The sequence below is a fragment of the Lepus europaeus genome, chromosome Y (assembly GCF_033115175.1).
Source record: "Lepus europaeus isolate LE1 chromosome Y, mLepTim1.pri, whole genome shotgun sequence".
Lineage (NCBI taxonomy): Eukaryota > Metazoa > Chordata > Mammalia > Lagomorpha > Leporidae > Lepus > Lepus europaeus.
The window spans coordinates 28,189,486-28,202,265 of NC_084851.1; the positions used below are offsets into that span (position 1 = coordinate 28,189,486).

At 37.7% G+C, this 12,780-nt stretch overlaps 1 protein-coding gene across 1 annotated transcript; it reads left to right on the forward strand.

Annotated features, from left to right (window-relative positions):
• The first annotated feature begins 11,414 nt into the window (after positions 1 to 11,414).
• LOC133754183 (acyl-protein thioesterase 1-like) lies at positions 11,415 to 12,074 on the forward strand. The gene has a single exon (XM_062184713.1). The coding sequence runs from the start codon at positions 11,415 to 11,417 to the stop codon at positions 12,072 to 12,074; it is 660 nt and encodes a 219-aa protein (XP_062040697.1).
• The last annotated feature ends 706 nt before the right edge of the window (positions 12,075 to 12,780 follow it).

The following is a 12,780-nucleotide window of genomic DNA, read 5'->3' on the forward strand; positions in this document are numbered from 1 at the left end:
AGTATTCTATGGAGTACATGTCCCATAATTTCTTTATCCCGTCTACTGTTGATGGGCATTTGGGTTGGTTCCAGGTCTTAGCTATTGTGAATTGAGCTGCAATAAACAGTAATGTGCAGATGGCTTTTTTATTTGCCAAATTAATTTCCTTTGGGTAAATTCCAAGGAGTGGGATGGCTGGGTTGTAGGTAGGGTTATGTTCAGGTTTCTGAGGAATCTCCAGACTGACTTCCATAGTAACTTAACCAGTTTGCATTCCCACCAATAGTGGGTTAGTGTCCCTTTTTCCCCACATCCTCTCCAGCATCTGTTGTTGGTAGATTTCTGAATGTGAGCCATTCTCACTGGGGTGAGGTGAAACCTCATTGTGGTTTTGATTTGCATTTCTCTGATGGCTAGTGATCTTGAACATTTTTCCATGTGTCTGTTGGCCATTTGGATTTCCTCTTTCGAAAAATGTCTCTTGAGGTCCTTGGCCCATATCTTAAGTGGGTTGTTTAGGAGTAGGTGTTATGTCACAGTGGGTTAAGCAGCCGCCTGCAAAAAATATATTATGTAGGAGCTCTATCTTTAATGTGCTGTACACTCTTATTTAATGCTATAACTAGTACTCCAACTGTATTTTTTCACTTCTTGTTGCTATGAGGGGGTAAACTGTTGAAATCTTTACTTAATATATACTAAACTGATCTTCTGTATATAAAGAGAATTGAAAATGAATCTTGATGTGAATGGAAGTTTAGAGGGAGCAGGATAGGGGAGGGTTGTGGGTGGGAGGGAAGTTATGAGAGTGGGGAAGCCATTGTAATCCATAAGCTGTACTTTGGAAATTTATTTTCATTAAATAAAAGTTTAAAAAAAAAGAAAAGAAATCATGGGAAATGTACTCTATAGAATACTATACAGCAGTCAAAAACAATGAAATGAAGTCATTTCCAACAATATGCAGGAATCTAGAAAACATCTTGCTGAGTGAAATAAGCCATTCCCATAGGGAAAAATAGCATATGTTCTCCCTGATCAGTGACAACTAACTGAACACCAAGAAGGAAACCTGTTGAAGTGAAAGCGACACTATGAGAAACATTGACTTGATCAGCCCTTGTCCTGACTGATGATGTGCAATTTAATACTTTATCCCTTTTAGTATTTGTTTTTGTTCTACTTAATACTATTGGTTGAACTCTGTAATTAACACACAAGTATCCTTAGGTGTTGAAATTTAACTGAAAAGTGATCTCTGTTAAATATATGAGTGGGAATAAGAGAGGGAGGAGATGTATAATTTGGGACATGCTCAATCGGACTTGCCACAAATGGTAGTGTTAGAAACATGCCAGGGTATTCTAACTCAATACCATCAAGGTGGCATGTACCAATGCCACCTCACTAGTCCAAGTGATCAATTTCAGTTTACAATTGATCATAATGATAGGTCTAAGAGTCAAAGAGATCACATAAACAAGACTAGTATCTGCTAATATCTGATAGAATTAAGAAGGAGATTACTATCCAACATGGGAAGTGGGATACACAGCAGACTCATAGAATAGCAGATGTCCTAAACAGCACTCTTGCCTCAGGATTAGCCCTTAAGGCATTTGGATCTGGCTGAAGAGCCCATAAGAGTATTGTAGGCATGGAAAGCCAAGACTCTCTGGCAAAAAAAGAAAGACCTAAATGAAAGATCTCTGTGAGTGAGTTCCCAGTGGAAAGAATGAGCTATCAAAGAAGGAGGTACCTTTCTCTGAAGGGGGAAGAGAACTTCCATTTTAACTATGGCCTTGTCTAAATAAGATCAGACTTGGTGAACTCTAAAGGCTTCCATAGCCTTGGAAATTCATGACAAGGGCCTAGGGTGATTACTGACACCATAAACAAGAGTGTCAAATTGTTAAGTCAACAACAGGAGTCACTGTGCACTTACTCCTCATGTAGGATCTCTGTCCTTAATGTGCTGTACATTGTGAAGTAATGCTATAACTAGTACTCAAACAGTATTTTCAACTTTGTGTCTTTGTGTGGTTGCAAATTGTTGAAATCTTTACTTAATTTATACTAAATTGATCTTCTATATATAAAGATAATTGAAAATAAAAAAGATGGCTATAAGATTAGATTTGTTATTATTTGGATAACTAGATCATGCTATTCATGCATCATTATAAATTATAGCAAACATGCAGGAGTTTAAGTGTCAAAAGGTTTATAATTATATACACACATATATTTCCATTTTGTGAAATAATTTTAATTATTTTCAATGTGATTCATTAAAAAATTATACTATGTGTAAGTGAACCAACTATCACTATTTGTCTTTATTGGCATGGCATTCAGAGAACATGCTAAATTATCACATGTTTTTAATCAATATGTACTTCATAACTATTGTGATTCATATTTACTTTGTTTACATTTGTAGGCAAAATAAATAAATTTTCATACTAAAAGTTAAGATTCAATAACCTTTGATAATTTCAAATATTTATTTTGCAGAGTATATGCAATTAGTTTCCAGTTTGCCTGCAAGTATTTTATTATTTCCTTTCCTAACTCTTTTTACAGAAAATGCTAGAAAATATAGATTAGTCAGAATTCTAAGGGCATCATTCAAATGAGAATTTTGATAAAAATATGGAAAATGCTAGTTAGGTAAAATGTGGATTTGAATCAGATTCTCAGAGTTAAAGTCGAGCCTTAAAGAAAAATACTGTGTGCTTGATTATTAACACTAGTGTTAAGGATTTTTTAAGTGGAAATACAACATATGTGCATAACACATGGTAACAATTCATATTGCTGAATATAAATAAGATGCACAAACTATCTTGAGTTTAAAAAATGTATCTGAGATACTTATTCTAATTGATGCCATTATTTAGGCAGGAAGAAAGGTACCATTATAAAAAATCTGATTTCCAGGTAATAGATGAACAATAATTCATGGAAACTATGACAGATCTGAATAAATAGAAGGCATACTTGAGGAGAAAAATAGCAATAAGCTCATTGACTATGTATGAATAACTCAATGTCATTGAATTCTACAATCTTTCAGTGATGGGTTGAAAACCCAACCTAACACATAATAACCTCAACCAGAAAAAGTTACAATTCCTTTAATTCTTCTGGAAAAAATGTGATCATCTGGATTATTGTTCCAATATTTCAGTTGTATCGAGTTCTCGGACTATGTAAGGGCTGCCTAAGTAAGCATCAATGAATAAAATGAACCAGTTGTTCATTGTGGCAGCTTGTCCATGCTTAAAGGGGGCAGCTGCAGACTGCAATTAGGATTCTTAGTTGAACTTTCCTAAATCTGAAATGTAGGTGAACATACATCTCAAAACACTGCAAAAGTCTAACAGCATGTATTTGATCACCAAAGATATAATGACAACTGATTTCAGATATAGGAATTCATATAAATGTTTTTTTTTATGATTTAAGCTTCTGAAATTTTCTGATTTATCACTTAAGAAACACCCCACATAATTTCATGATTAGGTTTCTGTTTCAGGATTTCACCTGCCATATTCCTCCCATTGCCAGTAGCAGAGAGCAGTGTTCTTCACTAAAGTAGCTCCTTGCTATAGATTATATATTTAGTTCCTAGTTGTGTGGTGCCTCTTATAAGTTCTCAGAGAAAAGCCATGTCCATTTTGGAAATGGAGGGATTTAAATAGAGGCTAAAACTATAAAGTATGGAAAAATTTATTCTCTTTGTTTATCCTTATATAATCAATAAAAAATTAATCTTATTGAAAATGTTTTTATATATTACCATTTAAAATGCCCACAGAATGCTGGAAGTTGTAGGCACAATACCATGGGATATTGCAAAAGTACAGTTCTCATAATTTGGTGGATTCCAAGCTGGCTGAATTGAGAAAAGACGTGCTGCTTTAGGATAGGAGAAAATAGCAGGAAAAAATGCATCCCTGGGGGAGTTGAAGACAAAACTGCAGTGGAAATTCTGCAGATGCAAGAGTGACACTATGGCATAGTGCAGAAGTTACAGCAATGAGCACAGACACAATATAGGATCCCACAGCCATGAGCAACAGGACACTGCCAGCTTTGGAGAATGAGGTAAGGGCAGGCTGCATGCAGCAGCCTGTGCCTCTTGTGATATTGCCAGAGGGAGAGCCTGGCAGCCCACACTGTCTTTGAGTCCATCCTGGGATCCTAATAGGAGCAGGGTACTCCTCTAACACAGTGAAGACAAAGGACATTCCTTTATCCCTATTCCCCAACAAGGACACCCAGTCAAGGGAAGTTGCCATTTTGACAACAGAAGTGGATGCAGCAGTAATTGTATGTACCTGTGAGCCCAGGAGGTTACCAGAGGGAAAAATCCATATTCCTCACAGACTTTGATTCTGGCTGGGGGCTGAACACCCACTCCGGATTATGAGATGCCCCCAGCCTCTCAACATATTACAAGTTCTAATGCTAAAAATTCCAACAAGGATCACCCATAGGCTCTGGGAACATCTCTATTCTCTCTGTGTATGGGAAATGAAGAATAGGTTTTTTTTAAAAAAATGAAATTGATACACCATTGGCCCAAATAACTGAAACAAAGAGGGATAAGAAACAAATCAATGAAATCAGAAATGAAAAAGGAGGTGTAACAACAAACACCATAGAAACAAAAAGAATAATCAGGAATTATTGTGACAAGTGGTATGCCAGCAAATTGGAAAATTTAGCAGAATTGGATAAATTCCTGTGCACATACAATCTACCAAAATTGAGTCATGAGGACATAGAAAATTTGACAGACTAATAACCAAGATTGAGATTGAGTCATAATATAGACCCTCACAATAAAGAGAAGTTCACGACCAGTTGGCTTCACTGCTGAATTCTACTAGACATTTAAAGAACTACTTCCAATTCTTCTCAAGCTATTCAAAACATTTGAAATGGAGGGAATCCTTGCAAACTCCTTCTATGAAACCAGAATCACCTTATTTCCTAAACCAGAAAAAGATATAACAAAGAACTACAGACCTATATTCCTCAAGAACATAGACACAAAAATCCTCAAAAAATACTAACAAATCAAATCCAACAACACATCAGAAAAATGGACCTGGACCAAGTGGAACTAAAGGCTGATATGCAAGGATGGTTCAGATTCACAAATCAATAAATGTGATCGACCACATTAACAAACTGAACCAAAAAAAGATTATCTCAACAGTGGCAGTGAACGCATTTGGTAAAATACAACATCATTTCATGAAGAAGACTTTCAGCAAATTGTGTATAGAAAGAACATTCCTCAAGAGAATTAAGGCAATTTATGACAAACCCACAGCCAGCATCCTACTGAATGGGAAAAAGATGGAAGCACTCCCCCTAAGATCCAGAACCAGACAAGGATGCCCACTCTCATGATTGCTATTCAATATAGTCCTGGAAGTTTTAGCCAATGCCATTAGGAAGAAAAAGAAATCAAAGGGATTACAAAATTGGAAGGGAGGAGGTCAAATTATCCCTATTTGCAGATGATTCTAAATATAGGAGAACCAAAAGACTCCACTAAGAGATTATTGGAACTCATTAAAAAGTTTGGGAAAGTGGCAGTATATAAAATTAGCACACAAAAATCAATAGCCTTTGTATACAAAAACAATGCCATGGCTGAGAAAGAAGTCTTAAGATCACTCCCATTCACAGTTGTTACAAAAATATTTACATGCCTTGGAATAAATTTAACCAAGGAGGTGAGAATTCTATGACTGATAATTTTTTTAAAATAATGAAAAATAGAAGAAAACACAAAAATTTGAAGCATCTTCCATGTTCATGGATTGGAAAAATCAGTATCATCAGAATGTACATTATACCAAAAGCAATTTACAGAATCAATGAGATCCCAATCAAAATAGCAAGGACATTCTTATCTGACACCAAAAAAAAAAAAGACATTAAAGTTATATGGAAACACTACAGACCCTGAATAGCTAAAGCAATCTTATACATAAAACCAAAGCTGGAGGCATTATGAAATCAGATTTTGAGACATACTACTGGCAGTTATAATCGAAACAACCTGGTACTGGCAAAAATAAAAATATGAGTAGACCAATGGAACAGCGTAGAAATACCAGATTAATCCATGCATCTACAACCAACATATTTTTCACAAAAGAGCTAAACCCAATCCATGGATCAAGGACAGTCTCTTCATCAAATGGTGTTGGTAAAACTGGATCTCCACATGCATAAGAATGAAAGCAGTCTCCCACCACCACCTTACACAAAAATCCGCTCAAAATGAATCAATACCTTAATCTATGTCTCAATACCACCAAATTATTATAGGAAAAAATTCAGATAAACTTTTCAAGACTTCAGCGTAGGCAAAGACTTTAATTTTTATCCCTCAAACCTCCCTGTCTGTGATTATGAGGAATTATTATAATTGAATTGACTATGAATATTAATTATGGTAATAAAAATAATGGCTAATAATTTTTGAATCCTTAACAAAGGGCCAATTTTGTTCTAGGGACTTGGCAGGTATACAACCATTAAATTTTCACAATGACCCTGTAAGGCAGAAACTATAACCATTTTATGTTTTGAAAAAAAAGGGTCGGTGCTGTGGCTCACTTGGTTAATCCTCTGCCTGCAGTGCCAGCATTTCATATGGGTGCCAGGTTCTAGTCCCAGTTGCTCCTCTTCCACTTCAGCTCTCTGCTGTGGCCCAGGAGGTCAGTGGAGGATGGCCCAATTGCTTGGGCTCCTGCCACCACATGGGAGACCAGGAGAAGCACCTGGCTCATGGCTTCAGATTGGCATAGGTCTGGCCATAGTGGCCATTTGGGGGGTGAACCAACAGAAGACTTTTCTCTCTGTCTCTCTCTCTCTCTCACTGTCTAACTCTGTCAAATAAATAAAAAAGAAAAAGAAACTGAGGCCTAAGGTGTTTAAGTAGAATGTGAAGGACACAAATGCTTTTTTTTTAATTCCCCAAAGAAAAAATATTGATCATAATGCATTTGAACATGGGGTTTAGAGGCTTACAGATCTGGCATTATACCTTATCCCTCTAAGTGCAGCCACAGTCATTTATCATTTGTTTTCCATAATTGGTGGAGAAGTATAAATTTAAAAAAGAATATAGCTCTTCTTTATCTACTCTGAAAATTTTTTGACTTACTGGAAGTTTAGGTAGTAATTAATGGATAGATACTGACACATGGGTGAGTGGATGAAGACCTTCAGCTTTGCTATATTCTGCCACCAGGTAACACAACAATGCCTAAAAAAGTTGAAAATCTCCTTTCTGGGACTCACAAACATATGCAATAGTAAATAATCACTAGACTTTAATCCTAACCACTTAAGATTACAAGGGGATTCTACACTTTACAAACATGATGGAAAGACAAATTTGATTTCTCATTCTTTTGTCTTTTCCTATGTATTCAGTATAATTTTAAAATTTTCCCTTCATTGCATGCTCAATCGGACTTGCCCCAAATGGTGGAGTTAGAAACGTGCCAGGGGATTCCAATACAATCCCATCAAGGTGGCATGTACCAATGCCATCTCACTAGACCAAGTGATCATCTTCAGTTCACAATTGATCACACTGGTAGGTCGAAGCATCAAAGGGATCACACAAACAAGACTAGTGTCTGTGATACTAACTGATAGAACCAAAAAGGGAAAGAACCATCCAACATGGGAAGTGGGAGACACAGCATACTTATAGAATGGCAGATGTCCTAAATAACACTCTGACCTCAGAATCAGCCCTTAAGGCATTCGGATCTGGCTGAAGAGTCCATGAGAGTATTGTAGGCATGGAAAGCCAAGATACTCTGAAAAAAAAAAGAAGACCTAAATGAAAGATCTCTGTGAGTGAGATCCCAGTGGAAAGAATGGGGACATCAAAGAAGGAGGTACCTTTCTCTGAAGGGAGGAGAGAACTTCCACTTTGACTATGACCCTAACAGGATAAGATCAAAGTTGGCAAACCCTAAAGGCTTCCATAGCCCTGGCAACTCATAACTAGAGCCTAGGGAGATTAATGATGCCATAAACAAGGGTGTCAAATTGTTAAATCAACAACAGGAGTCACTGTGTACTTACATCTCATGTGGGATCTGTCCTTAATGTGTTGTCCAATGCGAAGTAATGCTATAACCAGTACTGAAACAGTATTTTTACACCTTGTGTTTCTGTGTGGGTGCAAACTGATGAAATCTTTACTTAGTATATACAGAATCGATCTTCTGTATATAAAGATAATTGAAAATGAAAAAAAAATACTTGGTGTTAAATTGGAAATTGCATAGAAAATTAGAAATTAATAAATTTCTCTTTTTTTGACAGGCAGAGTTAGACAGTGAGAGAGAGAGAGAAAGAGACAGAGAGAAAGGTCTTCCTTCCATTGGTTCATCCCCCAAGAGGCCACTATGGCCGGCTCGTTGCAGCTGGCACACTGCAGCGATTGGAAACCAAGAGCCAGGTGCTTCCTCCTGGTCCCCCAGGTGGGCACAGGGCCCAAGGACCTGAGCCATCCTCCACTGCCTTCCTGGCCACAGCAGAGAGCTGGACTGGAAGAGGAATGACCAGGACAGAATCTGACGCCCCAACTGGGACTAGAACTCGTTTTGCCGGAGACACAGGCAGAGATTAACCTAGTGAGCCATGGCGCCAGCCTGATTTAATATATTTCTGAGGCAAAATTCTAGTGAGATAACCATATTTCACTACCTTCCTTCTCCCCATCAACCAATGTTCCTCCTCCCCTTCTTTTTTCTTTAATCTTTGCAAAAGCTTAATTTTAGTCCATTACATAATCACAGATTTAATGCCCCACTAACAATAATAAGTTAAATGTAGAAAGATCAAGATCACAGTTTCACAGAAGTATAAATAAGGGCTAAAAACATCAAATCACAAGATGTCCATTTCATTCCTACACATATTTTGTGCTTTATAATGACTACCATATATCATAGAAAACATAATATTTGTCTTTGGGATACTGGCTGATTTCATTAAGCATAATTGTTTCCAATTACATCCATTTCTTTCCAAAAGACAGGATTTCATTAATTTTTAAGACCGGGTAGTATCCAATCATGAATATAAACTAAAAATCTTTTTTGAAGATTTATTTATTTATTTGAAAGTCTGAATTATATAGGGTAAGGGAAAGGCAAAGAGAGAGAGAGAGGAGGGGAGAGAGAGAGAGACAGAGAGAGAAGGGTAGGGAGAGAGAGAAATTGTTTCTGCTGTTTCACTCCTCAAATGGCCACAGCAGTCAGGGCTGGGCCAGACTGGAGCCAGGGACTTCTTCCAAGTCTCCCACATGAGTTCTGGAGCCCAAAAACACAGACATTTTCCATTATTTTCCCATGTGCATTAGCAAGGATATAGATCTGAAGGGAACATCAAGAACTAGAATGGGTGCCAATATGGATGCCAGCACTGCAGATGCCAGCTTAACCTGCTACAGCATAGCTCTAGCCCCAACATTTTCTTCACTGAGTCATAAATTGATGGACATCTGTGTTGATTCTATATGTTAGCTCTCTGTGAATTGATATGCAATGAACATGAGGGTTCTTTCATAGGGTGATTTCATTTCATTTGGGTAATTCCCAGGAGATGCATGACCAGGTCATATGGTAAATCTATTTTCAGATTTCTGAGTAATCTACCTATTGTCTTCCATAATGATTGTGCTCATTTACATTATCACCAAGAGTGTATTAAGGTAATGTTTTCCCTAAATCCTCACCTGTTTTTATTATTTCTCTGATTTTTGGATGATTACCATTTTAACTGGGTGAGGAAGTACCTAATGTGGTTTTTATTTAAATTTCCCTGATGGCTACTACTTCTGAGCATTTTTTCATTTGTTACATTTCATCCTTTGAAAAAAATGCCTGTTCATGCCCTTTACCCGTTTCTTAACTGTATTGTTTTGTTTTCTTGTTGTTGAAATTCTGAGCTCTTTATAGATACTGAATATTAATTATTTATCAGTTTCATAGTTCACAAATATTTTCTCTCATTCTGTCAGTTGCTTCTTCACTGTGTTTTTACTTTTAGGGCAAAGGCTTCCCTCCCTTTCAATTGTTGTGAAAGTTTCAGAATTAGAATTAGAATTAGTTCTTCTTTAAAAGTCTTGTGGAATTTAACAGTGAAGCCATCTGGTCCTGGGCTTTTCTTTCTTTGGAGGGTCTTTATTCTGATTCAATCTCCATCTTGCTTATAGGCCTATTTAAGTTTTCTGTGTCTTCATAAATCAATTTTGATAGATTGTATGCTTTTAGAAATCTATGTATTTCTTGTAGATTTTCCAATCTTTCCAATAGCTGCTTGCATTAATTCCTGATGATTCTTTTTATTTCTGTGGTCTCTGTTGTTACATTTCTTTTTTTTAAAGAATTTTTATTTATTTGAAATTCAGAATTACACAGAGAAAGAAGGAGAGGCAGAGAAAGAGCAAGGTCTTCCATCTGCTGGTTCACTCCCCAATTGGCTGCATTGTCTAGAGTTTGTGCTGATCTGAAGCCAGATGCCAGGAGATTCTTATGAGTCTCTCATGCAGATGGAGGGGCCCAAGGTCTTGGGCCACCTTCTACTGCTTTCCCAGGCCACAGCAAAGAGATGGATCATACATGGAGCATCTGGGTCTCAAACCAGTGCCTCTATAGAATGCTGGCACTTCAGGTGGTGGCTTTACCTGCTGTGCCACACCACTGGTCCCAACAGCTCTTTTTCATCTCTGATTTTGTTCATTTGGGTCTTCTCCCTTTTTTGTTTAGTTAAACCAAGGATGTATCAATTTTATTTATTTTTCAAAACACTATTTCTTCATTTCATCGAATTTTTTTGCATTATTTCATAGTGACCTTGTCTCTTTTGACAGTTTCTTTCTTTTTTGTTTAAAGATTTATTTATTTATTTGAAAATAAGAGTTACACCAAGAGAGAAGGAGAGGTGGAGAGAGAGGTCTTACATCTGCTGGTTCACTCCCCATTGGCTGCAATGGCTGGAGCTGCTCCAATCCAAAGCCAGGAGCCAGGAGCTTCTTCTGGGTCTCCCACGTCAGTGCAGGACCCCAAGGACTTGGGCCATCTTCTGCTACTTTCCCAGGACATAGCAGAGAGCTGGATCAGAAATGGAGCAGCTGGGACATAAAGCAGCACCCATATAGGATGCTGGCACTGCAGGCAGTGGCCTTACCCTCTATGCCACAGCACTGGCCCTGATGGTTTCTAGGTCTATTTTCTCTGGCTTAGTGCCTACAAGACTGAGCATGTTTCAAGTAGGGCTCTGGCAACTCACTTCTGGCAGACCCTTGGGCTGAGGCCAGACACTATTCCTCCCTTCCACTTCCGACCTGCTGTTGGCTTAGTCTGTGTATGTGTGGTAACACCATGTCTGCTCCACTGTTAGCCATGGTGCCTTGTCCCTGGAAGGCTGCCACTGTGGTAATTTTCCTTCATGGATTAGGTGATACTGGGCATGGATGGGCAGAAGGCTTTGCAGGTATCACAAGTTCACATACCAAATGTATCAGCCTGCATGCACCCATTATACCTATTACATTAAATATAAACATGGCTATGCCTTCTTGGTTTGATAATATTGGACTTTCACCAGACTCACAGGAGGATGAATCTGGAATTAAACAGGCAGCAGAAAATGTAAAGGTTTTGATAGATCAAGAGGTGATGAGTGGCAGTGCTAACAGAATCATTTTGGAAGGATTTCCTCAGGGAGGAGTTTTATTTTTACATACTGCTGTTACCATACAGCAGAAACTGGTGGGTGTCACTGCACTTAGTTGCTGGCTTCTACTTTGGGCTTCATTTCCACAGGGTCTTGTCAGTGGTGCTAATAGAGATATTTCTATTCTCCAGTGCCATAGAGATTGCAACCCTTTAATTCCACTAATGTTTGGTTCTCTTACTATGCAAAAACTAAACACATTGCTAAATTTGGCCAGTGTAACCTTTAAGGCCTATGAAGGCATGAGACACAGTTCCTGTCAGCAAAAAATGGATGCTTACTATTTCTGAAGTATGTTAATTTTTCTGCTGTATTCCAACAGACCAAACAAGATACACAAGGATGTATCTTTATAAATGGGTGCTAATTGGTAATGAAAATAATTTACTACTGGACTATAGAACAATAATGTTGACAATGAAGACATATGCATATCTCTGGATTTAAAAATTTTGAACAGTCATTTCCTGAGTCATTTTGCTTTGCCTTGAAGAATAAGATGTATTGTTTCATTATATAAGTCAGCAAAATCTTATTTATGGCAAGAAATATTCTTTTGCAATATTGTGCTGTAATGTGGGAAAATGTAAAAGTTTTCCACAGTTTCTATCAATGTGAAATAAAACTTAATCCTGAAAAAAAGTCTATTTTATCTGATATTAGGCTAGGAACTCCTGCTCATTTTGTTATTTCCATTAGCATAGAATAATTTTCTCCATTCTATCACTTTCAGTCTGTGTGTAGCTTTGTTGGTCTGCAGTGTTTCTTGTATGCAGCATGTATATTGGTCTTTGTTTTTAATCCATTCAGCCAGTCCGTCTTTTATTTGGAGAGTTTATTCCACTTACATTCAAGATTGTTATTGGTAGCTGGCACCGCGGCTCACTAGGCTAAATCCTCTGCCTGTGGCACCAGTACCCCAGGTTCTAGTCCTGGTTGGGGTGCCAGTTCTGTCCCAGTTGCTCCTCTTCCAGTCCAGCTCTCTGCTGTGGCCTG

Bases quoted from the DNA above. Each gene is read 5' to 3' on its own strand.
- LOC133754183 (XM_062184713.1), top strand. From the start codon at position 11,415: ATGTGTGGTAACACCATGTCTGCTCCACTGTTAGCCATGGTGCCTTGT.